The 19,267-nt window shown below is 57.1% G+C and overlaps 1 protein-coding gene across 1 annotated transcript; it reads left to right on the forward strand.

Annotated features, from left to right (window-relative positions):
- The first annotated feature begins 889 nt into the window (after positions 1 to 889).
- Positions 890 to 6,752, forward strand: ATP5MJ (ATP synthase membrane subunit j). The gene is made up of 4 exons (XM_047079987.1): positions 890 to 982; positions 4,283 to 4,406; positions 5,541 to 5,564; positions 6,452 to 6,752. Exons 2-4 carry the CDS (start codon positions 4,283 to 4,285, stop codon positions 6,484 to 6,486), a joined length of 183 nt encoding a protein of 60 aa, XP_046935943.1. The 5' UTR covers positions 890 to 982; the 3' UTR covers positions 6,487 to 6,752.
- The last annotated feature ends 12,515 nt before the right edge of the window (positions 6,753 to 19,267 follow it).

Raw genomic sequence — 19,267 nt, forward strand, 5'->3', positions numbered from 1 at the left:
TAAACACCTTGTTTACAGACAGATGAAAATAAATTTATTCCAACCAAAAAAAACCAACAACAAGCAGAGTTTTTTTCAAAGCCTGTGTCTTTGAAGTCCAGTGTCTGTTGACTAAAATTGCCATGCACAAGATAGCTGCATAAAAATATGCAGAGCAAAACAGTTAATACACAGAGAAATAGCAAGAAAACAGCGGCGGGCACCTTGTTGGTTCAATTGGTTGAGCCTCTACTCTCGATTTCTACTCAGGTCATCAACCCACAGTCGTGAGATGAAACCCTACGTATGGAGTCTGCTTAAGATTCTCCGTCTTCCTCTTCCTCTGCCACTACCCAGCTCTCGCTCTCTCTTTGTCTCTAAAAAAAGAAAAAAATAGGGTGCCTGGGTGACTCAGTAGGTTGAGCATCTGACTTCGGCTCTGGTCATGATCTCTGGTTCTTGAGTTCAAGCCCCACATTGGGCTCTGGGCTGACAGCTCAGAGCCTGGGTCAGCTTCGGATTCTGCCTCTTCCTCTCTCTGACCCTCCCCTGCTCACTCGCGCGCGCTCGCTCGCTCGCTCTCTCAATAAACAAACATTGGGAAAAGAAAGAAAACCAGAGGGGAGACGACTTCTCAGACTTAATACATCAAATAAAGACGGCCCCTTTTTCAGGTGGACGCACCTTTCAGCTTTGTCCAGGACCCTACACCGGAAGTCCCGCAACGGGACACGTCCCACCCGTTAGTCACCTGGTCGTGACAACACACCCAGGCCCCCTTGGCCAGCCTCTTCCCCTGGCACTCCGCCAGCCGGCCGCACCGGGGCGGCCGCTGGGGGCGCTGTGGCGAGCAGGCACGGCCCGGGAGGCGCTCTGGGCTCGGGGCGCCGCCGCTCCTTCCGCCCTCCCGACGGACCCCGCGCGGCGCTTGCGCACTCGGTGACCTTTCCGCGTCGTTAGCCGTGCGGGTCCAGGCGGTCTGAGTTGGGGGTCGGGGGCCGAGGTGAGTGCGGGGGGCGCGGCCGGCTGCTCGGCGCGGGGTATGGGGGCCCGCGGGGCGCAGGACTGCGGGCGGCAGGTGGGAGTCCCTCCGGGCCCCCGCTGACCTTGGGCTGCAGCCCCCGGCCCAGGAAGGGAGGCGGTCCGCGCGGCCTGGCTGGTTGTGCGAAGTCCCGCCGTCTCCTTCGGCCTGGGCGCCTCTCGCGCCCCGCCGGACTGCTTTGACGAAGGGCACTCGGGCGGTGACAGGGTCGGCAGCTGCTGCTGATGGAGCTCCCGCCCAGAGCTTGGTCCCTTCAGTCCTTGTACCTCGGTTCCCTTTGCGACGCGCTGTTCTACAGGTTACTAAGCCGGGGCGCGGCGGCGGGGGGGGTACCACGGGGCCCACAACGGGGTCGCAGGCGATGGTTGCAGTTGTATGGAACTCGGGCCTGTGAATCCCCTTCCGGGCCTCAGCGGGTAGACGTGTCCTGTCTGCCGTGTAAGGTCGGGTAAAAGTTTGCTGATACAGAGTGAGTGCCCTAAAATCCGCACACAGAGCCGGTGATGTACACGGACAGCGGACTCAGGTGGGAAAAGTGGGGGCCTCACTTTATTAAATATCGGGAACATGACACTTGTCCAGCCTAATACGGCAACCTTGGCCAAAAGGAAGGTCGCGCCGGGGTAGGTAAGTATTTGTAGGATACTGCTCAGTCCGAGATGATTTTAGGTGAGGAGTGCCGGGGGACCAGGACGGTGTGCAGAAAATCAGGGCAACTCAAGTGTCTTCAGCCCCTTCTCCCCTCCTTTGCTCTCAGTTTACTTTGCTGTTTTCCATCTAGATCTTCATCTGGCCTAAGTGAGGGCAGGTCCTTCAGTTCTCCTTCTTAGAATCCCAGTAGCTTAGCACTACTATCAGCCGGATGTTTGTGGCACTTCCTTCTGCCGCCGTTGTGACCGTGTGCGGAGTCCTCCTTCCACATCAGGCCGGGTCATTTATAGTTCCCCTTGGAGGCCATCCAGAGCCCTATGGGGCTCGTGGACATATCCCTGTTTCACAGGAGAACCTTCTGAAAGGACAACTTTGGGGACTTGCCCCCAAGATTGGGAGCAGAGCAGACGGAGCTGGGATTGGGACCCAGCCGCAGTGGGGGCTGGGATTACCTTCCTTCCCAGTTACTGCTGGGCTCAGGGAGGAGGGGAATGCTGTTGGTCGGCCTGAACTCTTTCCACCTGGGGGTTTTAGAGGCCCCCTCTGGATCCCGTCTGGGTCTTCTCAGGTACCTTCCAAGAGCAGGGTTGTTGCTTTCTTGGATCCTCGTGCTCTGACAGTATCTCAGCCTGAGGACAGACATATCTGCAGGGGTTCCAGGAGGAGGACACAACCACATCCTTCAGGGTCACACCTGGGTCAGGGGGCAGGGCTGGCTGACCTTTACGACCATGCCTCAGCCTCAATAAGACGGTCCTTGGAGCAGATTCTCCTAGTGATGAGGACTGGGGGCTTGGGTGATTCATAGAGCCAGCTGGGTGATCTCCGGCAACTCCCTCTAAGTAGCCACCTGGTAGGGGTCATCTGGTAGGGGTTAGGGAGTGGTGCAAGAGGTAAGTGTGTACGTACTTTGTGAGCGCTGGTCGGTTTGCATGACGCGCTTAGAGTAAAAGCTGGACTCCTCACCACAGCTTGCGTGGCCCCAAACGACCGACCCAGCTCCTCTTCCCTCCCGTGGTCTAGCCATGCCGTTTTATGTAACAGCTCTCGGTACAGGACACCAGACTCTGTAAACACTTGATGCAGAGGAACCTGTCTTCACGAGAGCCCTTGGTGGGTGGGCAGTGTTTTCACCCCCGCTTCGCAGAGGAAGAAATCGGGGCAGTGAGCAGGAAGGCGGCAGAGCCCGGATTGGGATGTGGGCAGCTGTGGTGGCTTCCCTTCCTCCCCCTTCCGCAAGCCCATCCCGGCCTGGGGTCTTGCCGGACACGCTGCCTCTGCCAAGGACACTTTTCTCCCAGGTATTCGCACTCCTGAGGAGCCAGCTTCTCAGCCCCCAGACAAGGCCTGCTGCCTAGTGCGTGCTCAGGAAATCGCGATCACGCCAGAGCACACTGAATCCGAGAAGTGAAATCTGCGTGGCCCCAGTAGTGATGTGAAGGAGCGATGGACGGGGCTCTGGCCGGGGCGGGGACCAGCAGCCTCACTGATTGAGGCTGGAGGAGCGCTTTCGCGGAAGATGCAAAGTGCTTGGACTTAGTCCTGGCAAGATTTGAAGGACTGTAGTTTAATACACCACTTGAGAGGTTACAGAGCTTAAATGAAAACACGGGCATCAAGTTTTAGAGTCTGTAGTAAATCGTGTCATCAAAAGCCTTACTTGGAGACCTGCACATAGAAGCAAACTTAAACTTTAAATTTGCTTCCAGTGATGAGGTAAATATTTTCATGCATTAAATAAGTCCGGTCATAACTGCAGCTCTTAGGAAGTAACCACGTCATCCTTCGCTGTCTGCTTTGCAGTTGGCGGCAGATTTCGAAGCTGAAACACAGGTAAAACATCGTAACTGTGGTCAATAGCCCCATAAAGTTCACACACACACACAAGTGAAGTGACGGATGTGGTCGTTGACTAGAATCTAGGGGGAAATCTTTTCACGGTGTTTATCAGGTCACCACCACGGTGTATGCTGAATGTCTTACAGTTGGAGGGCACCTGGCTGACTCTGTCCGTAGAGCATGGGACTTGATCTGGGGTCGTGAGTTCAGGCCCCATGTTGAGGGTGGAGACTGCTTAAAACAAAAATTAAAATGTGTATGTCACAGTTTTAGAAGTCACTTATACCTCACTAGGGCTGAAATTTTTAAAAACAGGAGGTTCTGGGAGCTGATCGGCATGTGCCCACGCTGGGTGTGGGTCTCATGAGGACCTGTGTTCTTTTTCAGCTCTGAATGCCAGCAGTTCTTAACGTGATGATGCAGACACACAAGTTTTTCTATTTAAGGGTTAAAAGAAAGTGGTGTGTGATTTTGGGCACAGCGTTCATGGAGAGTAGCTGTCGGAGAGGGGACATGGGCTGTGCAGGGTGGCACGGTCTGGGGACTCAGGAGCGAGGGGTGGCAGAGCACCAGGGTGGCCTCGGCTGACAGCCCCGAAGGGGGGAGTAGAGCTCCAAGAGCTGCCGAGCGGGGGCCCCATGCAGGGTAGGAATGGCCCCTGTGCGGGAGTTGTAGGAAACGGGGTCAAGTTCAGGAATATGTGGGACCCCCTTAACCAGTTAGCTTTAAAATGACGGTCATGGTAACATTTATCTCTGTGCTTCTTTTCAGATGCTTCAAAGCCTTATTAAAAATGTTTGGGTCCCCATGAGGCCCTACTATACCCAAGTTTACCAGGAGATTTGGGTAGGAATGGGGCTGATGGGCTCCATCATTTATAAAATCAGGGCTGCTGGTAAGTTTCTGTATGTTCACTCTTTAGCAGTCAGGATGAAAATTCTTTTTAAAAGGAATCACGATTCATGTGAAGGAACTATGGTTCTTACCCAGAAGTGAGCATCAGAGCCCTTTGTTAAAACATGAGGAGTAGGGGCACCTGGGGGGCTCAGTCGGTTGAGCGTCCGACTTCGGCTCGGGTCATGATCTTGCGGTTCGTGAGTTCAAGCCCCGCGTCAGGCTCTGTGCTGATGGCTCAGAGCCTGGAGCCTGTTTCAGATTCTCTGTCTCCCTCTCTCTCTGACCCTCCCCTGTTCATGCTCTGTCTCAAAAATAAATAAAAATGTTTTAAAAAACTTAAAACGTGAAGAGTAGGGGGGCCTGGAGGGCTCCGTCGGTTAAGCGTCCAACTTTGGCTCAGTTCGTGATCTCACAGTTCATGAGCTCAAGCCCTGAATTGGCCTCTCTGCTGTCAGCACAGCAGAGCCTACTCAGGACATTGTCATTCTCTCTCTCTCTGCAGCACGCTCTCTCTCTTCAAAATAAACAAACTTAAAAAAACATGAAGCGTACATGTCAGCTGTAAGAGACATTTGGGGACAACTGAGAAAATCTGAACAAACCTTGATAACAGGGAATTGTGAGTTTTCTTAGGTGTCACGGTGGTACTTCAAACACATAGGAGATGTCCTTAGTTTTAAGAGATGCGGACTGAAATAGGGGTGGAGTGTCGTGGCGTATCGTGCTTTACTGTACCTTTTCCGCTGTTGTGAATGTTTGAACTGTTTTCGTAATAGAAACTGAGACGAGGTGACCATTTGGTCCCCAGTGGAACAGAGATGAGCCCCAGTCATGTATTAACAAGCAACTGGTTTAAACTACAGGACTGAGGTTTGGGGGGCGGGGTGTGGGGGGTACAAAGCCCTCCAGATGCTGAAGGGCTGTTTAACTGTCCATGGAGCATCTTGGGTGGAAATTGTACTGCTTCTTGGCTGTGAGACACCATAGAAACTCCCTATTTTCTGAAAGCTTTCTGGAATGGCTTTACTGAAGCTATGAGCTCTTCAGCCAAATATCGATTTCAACACTAGGTTGACTGAAAACATGTTTCTAAAACACTGATACGACCAATTTTTCTTTCTTTTTATTTCAGATAAAAGAAGTAAAGCTTCGAAAGGTAAGATTTTTGCTTCTTAAAATGGATGGGGAATTAAAAACCCCATCGTGCCTTTTCAGATCAAGGCGTATCTGTTCTGCGGTGTGTGCTTACCAGTACATAAGGTGCAGGGGGATCACGGTGAAACGTGAAGTTCCTCTTACAGTCGGAGTGTTAAAAACCACCGCTCGGGGCGCCTGGGTGGCGCAGTCGGTTAAGCGTCCGACTTCAGCCAGGTCACGATCTCGCGCTCCGTGAGTTCGAGCCCCGCGTCAGGCTCTGGGCTGATGGCTCAGAGCCTGGAGCCTGTTTCCGATTCTGTGTCTCCCTCTCTCTCTGCCCCTACCCCGTTCATGCTCTGTCTCTCTCTGTCCCAAAAATAAAAATAAACGTTGAAAAAATAAAAAATAAAAAAAAAAAAAAAACACCGCTCAGCCCCTTGGACCAAGTAAGACTTCTGGGGGTAATGGAAAGCCAGAGGTAGCCAGTGCCGCCAGCAGGGAAGCACAGGTTAGCTGTGCGAGCTCACTGCCCTGTGAGGTGTGTTTTGAAAGAAAGCATCACATAAGTTTATGCCCAAGTACTTGTCGGACACTTCACTCTATTTCCCAAATGACAGTGAAACCAGTCATGTGAGTCCTCACAAACCCAGGGCTGGCTCGTGACACCTCTGGGGAGAAGACACTTCCTGCCCCTCTGTCCTGTGCCACAGGTTTGTGCCGTGTGCACAAACTGATTACACGAACCCGTAAACGTGTCAGACGCTCCGTGTAGAAGTGACCCTCCAGACTTGTCCATAGTGTTGAAAACTGTCATTTACAGACTTGTCAGTAAGGTACGGAATAGACCATCTTCTGTGTGTCCCTTTCTTCCTCACTTACAGTCACACTGTGCTTCTCTTTTAAAAGCTTCGAGTCCTGCCCCTGCCCACGGTCACCATTAGCCAGCTTTCCTCGGAGCACACGTGAGACCGACCATCTGGCTGTAAATCCCGGCAGCTCTGTTTGATGGGGGCGTGGAGCACCGCCGTACGCGTGTAGATGTGTTGTTTCCTTTGTGGCGTGAATAAATGGAACTGTGAGGTGCGCCTGTGCCCGTGTCCCCTTGTCCGCCTCCCCGGTGAGCCGTCCCGACCTCGATCGCCACAGGAGTCGGGGTTAGGCCGAGGCCCTCACCCCTGTGATGTCCAGTAAACAGTTGTGAAACAGATGATTCTGCCACTTAACTCTCGTGACCTCGCCGAGCCTGTGTTTTCCCCTTTGGGGACTGTACATCAGTTCCAACGGATCCGTGAAGACGGCGGCGGGGGGTGGGGGGCATTAGTGACACTGTAAAGTGCCAGCGCCTGGGGGGCTTGGTCCTTAGGCATCCAACCTCAGCTCAGGTCGTCATCTCACAGTTCGTGAGCTCCAGCCCCGCTTCTCTCTCCCCTCCCCTCCCCTGCCCCACTCTCTCTCCCCTCGTTCGCTTGCAGGTGCACTTGCTCACCCTCTCAAAAAAAAAAAAAAAAAGACAACTGTAAAACACTGTACAATTAAGGTAGGAGATCTTGTAGTGGGTGAAAAGTATGAACTCCGAGAGACTTTATCAGGAAGTCCCTGGTAAGGCAAAGTACATAGTACTTAAAAACTGACATGATTCCAGCTCAGGGTCCTGGGATCAAGCCCCGTGTCGGGCTCTGCCTGACTGACTGATAATTTCTCCCAGTTTGGCTAATATCAAATAAATATTGCATGCTATTTGTCTCCATTGAAGGCAGTCACCAAACTGCGAGAATTGTGCCTTTTTCTCTCTTTTTTTTTTTTGAGAGCACAAGCTGGGGAGATGGGCAGAGGGGGAGAGAGAATCATAAGCAGGCTCCGTGTTCAGCGCAGAGCCGGACGAGAGACTCAATCCCATGGCACTGGGATCATGACCTGAGCCAAAATCAAGAGTCAGACAGCCAGGTGCCCCCCAGAATGACACTTTTATAAAGGATTCTAAAGCAGTAAGGGTAGAGGGGTCTAATTTGAAATGTGGTGCTCTGCAGGCCCGCAGGGATCTCGCTGTGGAATAGAGACAGTGGCCCAGGTCCGGTCGCCAGCGGTCTTTCCTCATAAGGGCAGAGACCGTCCCGGGTTTCGCGTGTGTCTCCAGCACATAGGGTCAGGTCTGGCCACGGTCGGCGCCTGACAAGTGACCGCCACTTGCTGCAGGGATTCCCAGCTAGATTTCTCCTATTGTATAGATGGGGATGACGCCTGCCCTCAGCATCGCTGCCCACCTCACAGTGGTATCCGCGCTGGGGCCAGGGTCAGGACCAGAACTGGGAGGAGACCCCGGTGTTCCTGATCCCGTTGGTCTGGGCAGGAGCCTGAGAACTTGAACTTCTCATCATCTGCCCAGAGGTGCTGCTGCCCGGGGACCACGTTTTGAAAAGCTCTAATGCAAAGAACCCGCACCCACGGGGCCCTTACCCTCAGCGCTCCCCCGCGCCCCCGGTGGGGCCCCCAGACGCCAGCCCCGTGCTGTGCAGCTTAGCTCATGCGGTCAGAAGAAGCAAACGAGGTGGAGCCCCAGCCGCGTTTTGAGGCAGTGAGAGCCAGAGGTCACCTCGCCGGGGCTGGGGCTGGGACTCCGAATCTGCACTTGCCCAGGGAGGGAGAGGCACGGGACCCGGGGAACCGGCCCCGGAGCTGACCGGGGCTGCAGCGCCGGCCCCAGGGGCGCACTCCACCCCCCCCACACACACACCCCGTTACCACCTGTGGGTCCTTTAGTTCTCATCTGGGTAAATGAGTGTTTTGCCAAAGGTGCACGTGATCCACCGGGAGCCCGCTGCCCGCACCACTGCTGCAGAGTGGGGTTTGGGACCGTGGGTGGGCTGCCTGCTGCAGCGGGCAGTTCATGCTTAGTGACACAGTGAGGCAGGTGGGAGGACGTCAAAGGTGAATACCCCCTCCCCCGCTTACCCCCAGACGCTGCCGAGGAGCAGCGGTGCCTCTCAAAGTGGAGCAAAGCGACCTTCGTGCCAGGCCAAGTGGTTTCCTGTCCCTAAAACCCTCAGCGGAGGCACTGTGTTTCGTGGTGGGGAGAAGTAGGCTTTGTTGCTGGCCCAGAACCCATCGAGAGTTTGGACAGTCCCTCCACGCTTTGGGAACAGGCGGGTGTCCCAAGGCGGCCAGCAGGTGGAGCTAGAGCGTGCCGCCAGCAGGCTGTCCCGCAGCTCCCGGTGGGGGACGCGCCGGCCCTGCGCCGGGCGCCCGGGGAGCACGAGGAAGGCGGCTGCCGACGCAGCGGGGCCCCGCGACCTCACCCGTGGGAGGGAGCAGCCGGTTTCCACAAGAAACGAGGCTTCTTATCCTAAACCTACACGTTCTCCCGTCCCGGCTCAGTGCCGTGCCGCTCACGGTGACCGGCGAGTAACCTCAGGCAGAGGGAAGAGAACACAGGTCTGGGCATCTGAAGGTGGAACTTCAAGCGCCACGCTTTCACTCGGCCTCTGGGAGGAGACACGTGTCTCTTGTTGCCATCCCAGGGGTACGTGAGCCCCGGCGGGACACCGTGGAGGACGTGGTTCCTGCCGCCCTCCGTGGGGTCGCGTCTCTAAAGCCGGCGGGGTCCCGAGTCCCCAGGTGCCAGCCCCCCGTCCGTCTGCCCTGCACTCACTCACCTCCGCGAGCTCGTACTATTTCCCGTTTGGCGGACGGAGTGGGGGTCCTGTCGATCAGGCTGCACTAGAGGGTAGCTAGCTGGCTAGCGAACAAGCGACCTGATTGGCGGAGCCAGGGTCCCAGTCGGACCATCTGCTTCCGAGTCAGGGTGGAGAGAGCATGCGCACACCGCCCCTCTCCCCCTGGCCTGTAGCGCCTAGAGAAGAGAGCCCGGCGCTGGGCAGCCCGCGCAGTGGTGGGCGTCTGCGTTACAGGTGCCGCTGGAGGTCAGGCCCGGCGTCACCAGCCAGCTCTGGCCTAGATCCTTATTCACGTGACCCTCGCAAGAAGGCATTCCCGGTACTACTCGGGAGATTGGAACGTGGGCCGGATGCTCAGCGGCACCAAAGAACCCATTTCATCAGCTTACTTTGTTCCAGTGCTGGTGTTGTGGTCATCGAAGGAGATGTCCTTGGTGCAGACGAGCACATGTGGGTGAAGATACGGAGCGGGGGCGACGTGACCGCTCGGGTTTACCTTCATACGTCAGCAAACACCAGCGACCTGAACAGACGGGAGCGAGGGCGCAGCCCAGATGAGACGGCCGGCGTGTGTTCACGCTCGCTCGCGATGCCTGGGGGGAGGCCATTACGTTATTCTCTCTGCCTTCGAACCCGTGTGACCTTCTCCCAATGAACATTTTTCTTTTTACCTTTGTTTTAGGTTTATATTTATTTTGGGAGAGAGAGCAAGAATGGGTGGTGGAAAGGCCGGGGGGGGGGGGGGGGGGGGACAGGACCCGAAGCAGACTCCGCGCCGTGTACGGCTTGCGTCCCCCGTACCGGAGATCATCCCGGCAGATTGGATTCAGGTCCCCGTTGGTGCCACCGTTCATCACTTGGGTGTGTGGCCTCAAGCAAACTCCTTAACTTCTCTGGCTCTTGGCTTCCCTGCCTCTCAAGTGAAGTAATTGAACTCAAGGGCCTCCAGAGCATCTCAGCTCTATAATTCTATAGCCAGTGGGGCTGTAACGAACCTTAAAGTCGTGATCTGAAAAGCGAAACAAAACAAAACACCGAGCCATGAAGCAAGTGTCGGACGATGGATGATACGTTGCAGATGTCCGTGAAGGACGCTACGTTGGCTCTTTCCGCCTGGTACCCAACACAGGACCAGGCGTTAGCGGTTGGCACTCCGATGTTTTTGTAAATGTAATCGGACGTCAATGCCAGTAAAAAAGATTTTTCTAGTTCTTGGTAAAACAGAATAGGGGATATCTCTGGTTAACCGATATATGGATATATGAACGGTTACTCAGAAAGAATGAGGAGGCTGTGGGGGAAGGGGCTCTCCATCAAGGTCTCCCAAGGTGTGCTTGGGGGGACGGGGATGGTGCACCCACCCTGCTTCGGAGGGGCCGTGGGGCCTGCGCCCTCTGGTGGACAGACCGTGAGCACGCACCAGACCGCGTGAACACTCCAAGTCACGCAAGAGGGAAAAACCAGTTTAAACCCAGCGTGACCCAAATGCGTGTGACCTTGAGGCCCATTAACCCTGGAACACACTTCGGGGGTGCTGGTCATCACCAGGTGTCGTTCCGAAACCTCTCTGCTGCGCAAGCCCTGAGCACCCTTACCCTGCAGAAGGCTGTTTCCCAGCTCACTTTGGGGCCCCAGGGTGGCTCCACCACGCGTTTTGCAAGCACCCTGCCCTCATCGCTACTAAGCTCTTTCGATCATTCACATGCTCCTTGGTAGGTGACACAAGAATTTCAAGGACCATTCCATTCCCGGCTAGAGGGGTCTGGGGAGGACCCAGAAGGGGTGGACGCTGTCACTGCCCCGCAGAGCCCTGGAACCCACTCACGGCCCCCGAGCCTGTGTCCGAGGACTGGCCCAGGAGGAGCCAGGACTGCTGAGAGTTGGTGTCCCGAGCACGGCCACGGACCACTGCCCAAGACACGTGCTCAGGCCGGGCTGTCGTCCCCACGAGAGGCTCAGAGGCGGTGCCCCCCGGGCACTTCCGCCTCCACCCCCCAGTCTCCCCTGGAGCCGTGCCCAGTAAGCCCCGCATGAATCCCCACCTGGAGTCAACCCGTCCTAAGACTCCAGACACCTTTCCGGTGAGCGTGCGGGGCCATGCAGGGGCTGCGCTGAGGTCCGGCGTGCAGGACGGGGGCAGGGCTGCCGCACCGCCACGCGCCCTCCCCCTGTCCTGGCGTCACCTCCCTCGGCCGACTGGACCTGGCGGGAGGCCCGCTGCCTTCCCCGAACCACAAAGGGACCACTGTGGGGACAGCCAGGTGCACAGAGACGCTGCCTGTCCCCGCAGGCTCAGGTTCTCACCGCGGTGGACAATGGTGGGACTCAGTGTAGACACCGCTATTGAGGTGCAGGCTTCCTCCCTTTTGAAAAGGGGCAGAGAGGAGCCTTGTGTTTGCATCTCCTCTTTGGCCTGGAAACCAGGTGGCTTTTCCAGGGAAACCAGCACCTGTGGCCTCGGGTGCACCCCCCTAGGGAGCCTGAGCGGCTCCGAAGTCCACCCCGTGTGCCGAGGCGCCGCCGGTCACAGACCGTCTGCCATGTCACTGACCCGGGCAGGGTCCCCTGGTCCCTGATTTCCCCATCCCTGCCATCCCTGCCGAGGCCCCCTCTCAGAGGATGGCTGTCCCCAGGCCGCGGGCACTGCCCACCCCACCTTCAGGAAGAAAGCCAGGGTTCTGCCGAGCACCACGAGGCCAGTCTCTGGAGGGAGAGTTGGTTCACTTGTGCCCAGTAAGGCTGCTGTTTCCTTCTAAAAGGAGTTGCGGGTGCGGTGAATTTGCGAATCAAGTCCTGAGATGCCTTCAGCCAGAGCAGCGGTTCTCAAAGTGGGGCCCCGGGGGGTGGGGGGGGGGCTGCAGCAGCATCTGGGAACTGGTCCGAAGTGCAGATTCTCAGTACCACCCTAGACTTGCTGCGTCAGACACTCCGGTGGGGCCCATGACCTAGGAGACCCTAATCACATTCAAGTTCAAGACCCACTGACCTGGAGGGTCCTACCTCTAAAGGAAGCCTGGAGCAGAGCCTTCTGAGGACTGTGAATCAGACGTGGACAGACCCAAGTTCCTAATACAAGGCATGATCCTTCAGAGAGAAGCGCCCTCCGGACCAGCGTCTGGATGTCACAAGGAAGTCAGGCCACAGAGCAGGGCTGCATATCAGAAAGCTTGCCTCCCTTCCCTTCCCTGGCCCACCCTGCCTACCCAGCCCCTGATTATGGCCGGGAGCGGTCAAGGAGCCCCACCCCGCCAGTGCCCGGGGGTCTCAGTTGATCTGGTGGCCTTAGGCTCCATTTCTGGGATACCTGGAGGGAGGAGGCCTGGGCCAGGGCCATCTGCCCCTCGTGTGTCCAGCTTGTCCCCTGCCTTCTCTCCCTGAACTGAACACTGAGATGGGCATCCGAGGTCCCGCCTTCCCACCTGGGGCCATCCCCTCCCTCCAGGAGACCGACTCTATCTATCTCCTAATTCCCAGTTTGTGGTCAGTTGTACAATGTCAACAAAGGGGGTGCTAATATCAGCCACTGACCAGAACACCCCTGTGCCCCTCCCACCTCAGCTGACCCCGAGGTCACCAGGCCCCTTCCATAGATGGGCCACTTTCTTCTGGAGCCGGGCCTCTCTCCACCCCTCCCCACCTGCCCACCCAACAGCCAGGTCCTGCAAGCCCAGCATGTGAACCAGTGTGAGCTGACCTGTTTACCAGAAGGTGGACACTTGACCAATACTAGACTCCTAGCACAGACCTACTCATGTTGTGCAGGTGACAGCCCCTGATTCCACTCTGCCCCTCCTCACTTCCTGTAAACTGAGGCAGGCCGGAAGGAGAGTGGACTCCAGTAGGCACAGATGTCCATCCTAGGATGTTCTCACTCGGTTTGCCCATTCATGTTGGCCCAGGCAGGATAGAGGATCCCCAGGGAGCCCAAAGGAGACAGTGGGGGCCCTGGGCCTCCCGGAACCCAGATCAAGGGCTCTCTGCATCCCTCAGGGCCTCCAGCCTGTCTGTGCCCCACTCCTCTCCCTCCTCCTGGTCTGGGCCCCTATGATGCCCTAAGGCACCTTCCTCCCTTTGTGGTCCAAATACCTGAGGGGGACAGCCGATCAGCCCAGCCCATCTTTTTGCACCAGAGTGTAGGTCATGGCCAGCGGGGACTATAGGGCCAATTTTCCCTCACAATGGCTCGGGCCTTTCACCCCATCACTGAAACCTTGTCTGCATTAAAAAAATTTGATTTGGAGGCGGGGGCACCTGGGTGGCTCAGTCAAGCATTCAGCTCTTGATTTGGGCTCAGGTCATGATCTCACGGTACAGGAGATCGAGCCCCACACAGGGCCCTGCGCCGGCAGCAGGGAGACTGCTTGGGATTGTTTCTCTCTGCCCTACCCCATCCCTGCCCACACTCTCTGTCTCTCTCTCTCTCTCTCTCTCAAAATCAATAAATAAACTTTTAAAAAATAATAAAAATAACACTTTGATTTGGAAAGCCTCCAAGTTTGTGAAATTGTATTCACGTTCTAAAGGTCGGCACATCACGGTATGTGAGCCCAGCAACCTTGGCCTGAAAGTCCAGGTTTGGGGGCAGCTGCCGAGGCTGTGCACTGCCTGGGTGCCCCTTTCCTCCCAGGACCCCAAGTCCATCTCTGTGTTCTCTCAAGGTCAAGAGCGGACAGGCCGCTCAGCTCGCTGCCCAGACAGTCGAGGAGCTGCTGTTCCGCCCCTGCTGCTTCCTCCGGGAAGGCCGAGGGCCGCCCCCAGGATGCTCGTTCTCAGGGTGAACTCGGGGTCCGGGAGACAGCCACACCCAGCTTCTCCTTGACCACCGAGGGGGTGGTTAATAAACGCCTGGGCTGGTGGTGGGAACGTCTTTCTTCCAGGAAATTAGTTCAGGAGAGCTTGGTGGCCCAGATCAAGTGGCCTGTTAAAGAGTAACTTACACCCCATATTACATCCGAGTCCCGGGAGTAAATATCCAGGGGAAGTGTTTATTTTAACAGGTGAACAAAGCATCCTTTGTCAGCCGGCTCTGCCAGCGCCAGGCTCTCCTTTGGTCGGAACTGGCTGGTGCCGTCCCCTGGGAACGTGCAGCCTGGCGGTGGACCAGTAAACCACTTTTCCGGGTGGGTTTATGCTGCACAGGTCTTAGCTCGTTGGAGCACCGATCGATGGGGCTGTGAGCACCCCCTCCAGGCGGCCCTGAGGGAACTGGGCCGCCCTCTCCAACCTCCCCAGGGCAGGGTGGAGTGGGATCTGTCCCCACATGTGGTTTCCCTCCCCGTGAAATAAAGGGAGCGCCTTTCAGAGTCGGCTATGGCAGCACCCTGTCTGTCCCACCCTTTCTGGGGTGTCACCGTGTCCTCCAGATCCTGCTGGAGGCAATGCCATAGGTCTCCCTGCTCTGAGTGCTCCCTCCGCCGCACCTCCACATCTCCGGGGACGTTTGCTAACATACACCTTTTCTGGGCCCCAGCCTAGATGACTCAATTAAATTCCTGGGAGTGAGTCTGGCACTTGTCACTTTAGAAAAGAGGTGGGGGCGGGGGGGGGGGGCCGCACCTGGGTGGCTCAGCCGGTTAAGCATTTGACTCTTGGTTTCGGCTCGGGTCATGATCTCGTGGTTCGTGGGATCGAGCCCTACGTCGGGCTCCAAGCTGACGGTGTAGAGCCTGCTTGGGATTCTCTCTATGTCTCTCTGTCTCTCTCCCCTTACCCACTCGTGCTCGCTCGAGTTCTCTTTGTCTCTCTCAAAATAAATAAACTTAGAAAACAATTTTTTAAATGAAAAGAAAAAAATGGGCACTCCTTGGGTTGATTCAAAATGTGGGGAGAGAGGGTCTGGATACAGCATAAATGAAACAAGCTGGGCGTGAGTTGATGGTTGACATGGGGACACGGAAGCTCATTAGAAATCCTGTTAGAAAAGTTTGACCCGGGGGGGGGCGCCTGGGTGGCTCAGTCGGTTAAGCGTCCGACTTCGGCTCAGGTCATGATCTCGCGGTCTGCGAGTTCGAGCCCCGCATCGGGCTCTGGGCTGATGGCTCAGAGCCTGGAGCCTGCTTCCGATTCTGTGTCTCTCCCTCTGTCTACCCCTCCCCTGCTCATGCTCTGTGTCTCTCTGTCTCTCAATAATAAATAAACGTTAAAAAAATTTTTTTAAAGAATAAACAATATGGGGCGCCTGGGTGGCGCAGTCGGTTAAGCGTCCGACTTCAGCCAGGTCACAATCTCGCGGTCCGTGAGTTCGAGCCCCACGTCGGGCTCTGGGCTGATGGCTCAGAGCCTGGAGCCTGTTTCCGATTCTGTGTCTCCCTCTCTCTCTGCCCCTCCCCCGTTCATGCTGTGTCTCTCTCTGTCTCAAAAATAAATAAACGTTAAAAAAAAAAATTTTTTTTTTAAAAAGAAAAGTTTGACCCGGAAGATACTAGTGACATGTGACATAATGAAAGTTTCCTAAATGCTCCAGGAGAGACTGTGCTCTGCCACCAGGTCCAGGATGCCACACGTGAGCCCGTGGGGTCTGACGGGCCCAGAGCGGCCGGCTCAGAAAGCAAGGGGGCGCTCGCGTGGCTCCTGCCACAGCCGCGGCCTTTCCACCCTGAGTGCGGTATGATCCAGGCAGCAGCCAGGGGACGCAGGGGCTGCACGGGCCACGACAGACACCAGCAGGATCAGAGGCAGCTTTCCGCGAGCTCAAGGGCCCGGGGTGTGCGGGAGGCCCGGGACCTGCAGACCGAAAACTAGGACACCTGCCCCTGGGACCCCTGGGTCAGGGTGGGGCCCTTTAGCATCTCGGGGGCACCAGGGGGGTCACAGCCCTGCCGCCAAGTACGCCGTGCAGCTGCTGGCACCATGAACGCACCCCAACTGCACCCTGAGTGTCTCCGCCCGCCCCACCCTTCGGGACCGCCCTGTCCGGTGGGTCAGCCGAGGCAGGCCCATCAGGGAGCACGGGGCAAGGCCCCCGACCTGGCAGGGGCCCCTGAGTTTGGGGAGGCTGGGTGACTTCCAGCCAGCCGGTGGACAGGCCAGCAGTGAATCAGGAGGAGAGAGGGTGTGGCAGCCCGGAGGCCGCTTCCTCTTCCTGGTGCTTTTCCTCCCCCTCGGGAAGCCTGCCCTAATTAGCACCTTGGCTGGCTAGGCCTTCACGGAAAGCTGCAGGTCACGGCCTCGGCGCACCCAGGTGGCCTGGCCTTTCCTGGCATGTGCCTCACTTAACCCTGACCCAAGTTTCGGGGGGTGGGGGCCCGGCGGAGGCCACCCAGAGCTGGTGTCCAGGTGAGACTTGACACTGTGCCGTGTGGGCAGCTGGCCCTACCTCTGCACCTGGGACCACCCGGCATGGAAGGGAGTAGGACCCAGGACTCAGACGCTCGGGAATCAGGAGCCCGGACGAGGGGGACAGTGGGCGGACAGCGCCTCAGCATCACGCCTCAATTGCAGCTGGGATCACCGAGATGGGATTCCGGAGGCCCTGATTCTCCCCCTCTGGCACCTGGGCTGTGGCCTTCCCCCCTCGTCACACTCCCCCACCCAGCCCGTCACCTGCCACTCCTCTTTTTTGTGCCTCAGGCTCACCAGTAACGCTGGGCAAGTCAGGCAACCTCTCTGAGCCTCAGCTTCCTCATCCATAAAATGGGTGTGAGGATCCCCGGTGTGGCCATCCGCTCCCTGCAGCTGTGGGTCCCACGAGGCAGTTATGGGTCACAGGGCGTCTCTCGCCACGGACAGGGCAGATCTCCAAGGTTTGTTTCGCTCGAGGGAAAAGGCAATTGATGCGATCGGAGTTTAAACGCACACAGAGACACGAAACTCAAGCTCTGTGTTTATACAGGCACATGCTCTTACGTAAGTAACACAAGGAAAGAGTCTGATGAAAAGTTCACCAAAACCAAGCTTCGAGCACAGTGGGGGCAAGATCAAAGGGGATTAATCAAGATGGACTTGGGTCTCATTGATTTTAATTTTTATGAGACTGTTCGAGAATTGCCGTCTGATTTCAGATAAATAAGACACAACGGTACGTCTAAGATGCACCCTTCTTGCAAGGGCGTGGGGAGAACGAACGTGGCCCCTCCCTCCTCCCCTGCTCCTCTCGCCTCCTCAGGACCTGCGGCCCCCATCCAGGTCAGTTATTCACTCAACAAGCACACACCAACACCTCCTCCATGCCAGCCTCCGGCCCGACTCTGGCTCAGAGGCGGTTCTGAGGTGGGCCTGGCCCAGAGAGGGACCAGACCCCCAGATCTGGTTCCCTTCACCCAGAGGGTCACACCAAGGCCTGGGCGAAATGTGCGTGTCAGCCCCGGTGGAATGCAGTCCCCAGGAGGGCACCAGGAAAAACAAGCCAGGTCCCTGGAGGTCACACCCACTGCCTGGTGACCGTGGGGCTCTGGGAGGCCCTGCTCCCCAAAGATGGGCAGCAGCATCGTATCTGTGATGTCAGGACCTGGAGAGCTGGTGGGCAAGGAGCTGGGGGTGGGGGAGGGCTCAGAACGGCCCCAGGACAGGGCAGGCGGGAGGGATGTGGGCGACGAGCCGGGGACCCCAGGGCTGGGGGAGGCCCCTGGCGGACAGTGGGGCTCCAGTGCCCAGGCCAGGAGCTGAGACCCAGAAGTGGGTCCTGGCTGAGGTCTGACCAGAAAAAGAAAGTGCAGGAACTTGACCGAGGTCCCAAGAACCCAGCAATCATGGGCTGAGGCCACACAGATGCTTCCAGGAGTCACGGCGAACATTCGGGCACCTGGGAGTCCTTGTGACAGGCCTGGGGGAGGCGTGGCTCGCCATCAACGGGGAGCATGGGAACAGAAAGAAAGCCAATGCGGACCCCATCACCACCCTGTGAGGCCCTGCTGCATGCCAGCCCCTGTGCCGAGCTCCGAGCTCGGGGCCTCCTCAGGACCCCAGCCAGGAAGGGGTGGCCCCTTCGAGCCAGGCCAGGTTGGCCTCCCTCCCAGGTGGACCTTCTGTTCCACCCCAGCTCTGCGATCGTGGCCAGTGTTCACACGGCGAGGCACACGTCACCTCAGTCAATCCTCACCGCAGCTCATGAGGCAGGGTGGTCATCATCCATTCTTCCGATGAGGAACTGAGGCTCAGAGAGGGTGAGCAACCTGTCCGAGGGCACACAGCTCGTACTCAGAACCCAGATTCAGACCCGGGCAGTCTGAAGCCAGCTCTTAGCACGAAGCTGTGCCACTCACCCCAAAGCAGTATGGGAAAGGCTGGTCTCAGCCCTACACCCGACCGCAGACCCGCTGGTCACCTCTGACCTCCCAGCCCCTGGCCCCTGCCTGCCTGACTCTGTTTCCCACAAGGCAGTGGGGTGAACTGGAGAGAAGAGAGGCTTCTGCTGCCCGACGACACCAGGTTCAAATCAGATTCAGCACTGGAGTAATTGTGGATTTTTCCCCCGAGCCTCAGTTCCTAACCTGTAAAATGGGGTCGCGATGTCCACAGCAGCAGCCCGTGGTGAGACTGCATGAGAATGAACGTGGTGACCTGTGGGCTGTGGGGAGGGGCTCAGCCCTAAAAGCAGGGCCGCGGAAACACAGGGTACACCAGCCCAGATGCACCGCCAGCTGTGCGCGGCCCGCCCGACCGAACCCGGGGAGCACCCGGGCATCACAGCAGCCCAGCCCTTGTCCCTCCCACCCAGAGAAGCAAGAGCCTCGGCAGTGCCAGGGGCTCAGTCCCCGTGGCCACCGTGACCTGAGCCCAGGCCCCTGCCCCTCCAGGGTTGTGCAGAAAACACCAGCATTTTTGGTCAACCTTAGGCTGGGAGGGGCTGGGTGCAGCGTCTCTGCCCTCCTGTGTCCGAGGGGAGGTTGACTAAAGCCTTTCCGTCTTGCTGACACTGATGCGTTGCGATGGGATGTGTCACCTCCCCCTCCATGAACCCGGCTCATAACCACCCACTCGGTGCTTAAAGGTCTTTATCATGAGCAGGTATCGCTTTGGTAATCAGAAAATAACCACAGGGCACTTTAAAAACAGTAAGTAATGGGGCACCTGGGTGGCTCAGTAGGTTAAGCGTCCGACTTCGGCTCAGGTC

This window comes from Lynx rufus, unplaced genomic scaffold (genome assembly GCF_022079265.1).
Source record: "Lynx rufus isolate CCGP_SWC_20201006 ecotype Redwood Valley unplaced genomic scaffold, mLynRuf1.p SCAF_17, whole genome shotgun sequence".
Taxonomy (NCBI): Eukaryota; Metazoa; Chordata; class Mammalia; order Carnivora; family Felidae; genus Lynx; species Lynx rufus.

What these genes read in the sequence shown, in the direction of transcription:
- ATP5MJ (XM_047079987.1), top strand. Translation starts at nt 4,283, where the DNA reads ATGCTTCAAAGCCTTATTAAAAATGTTTGGGTCCCCATGAGGCCCTAC. An exon ending in TTATAAAATCAGGGCTGCTG is followed by an intron (nt 4,407 to 5,540) that starts GTAAGTTTCTGT and finishes TTTTTATTTCAG; the next exon opens with ATAAAAGAAGTAAAGCTTCG. An exon ending in AAGAAGTAAAGCTTCGAAAG is followed by an intron (nt 5,565 to 6,451) that starts GTAAGATTTTTG and finishes CTCTTTTAAAAG; the next exon opens with CTTCGAGTCCTGCCCCTGCC.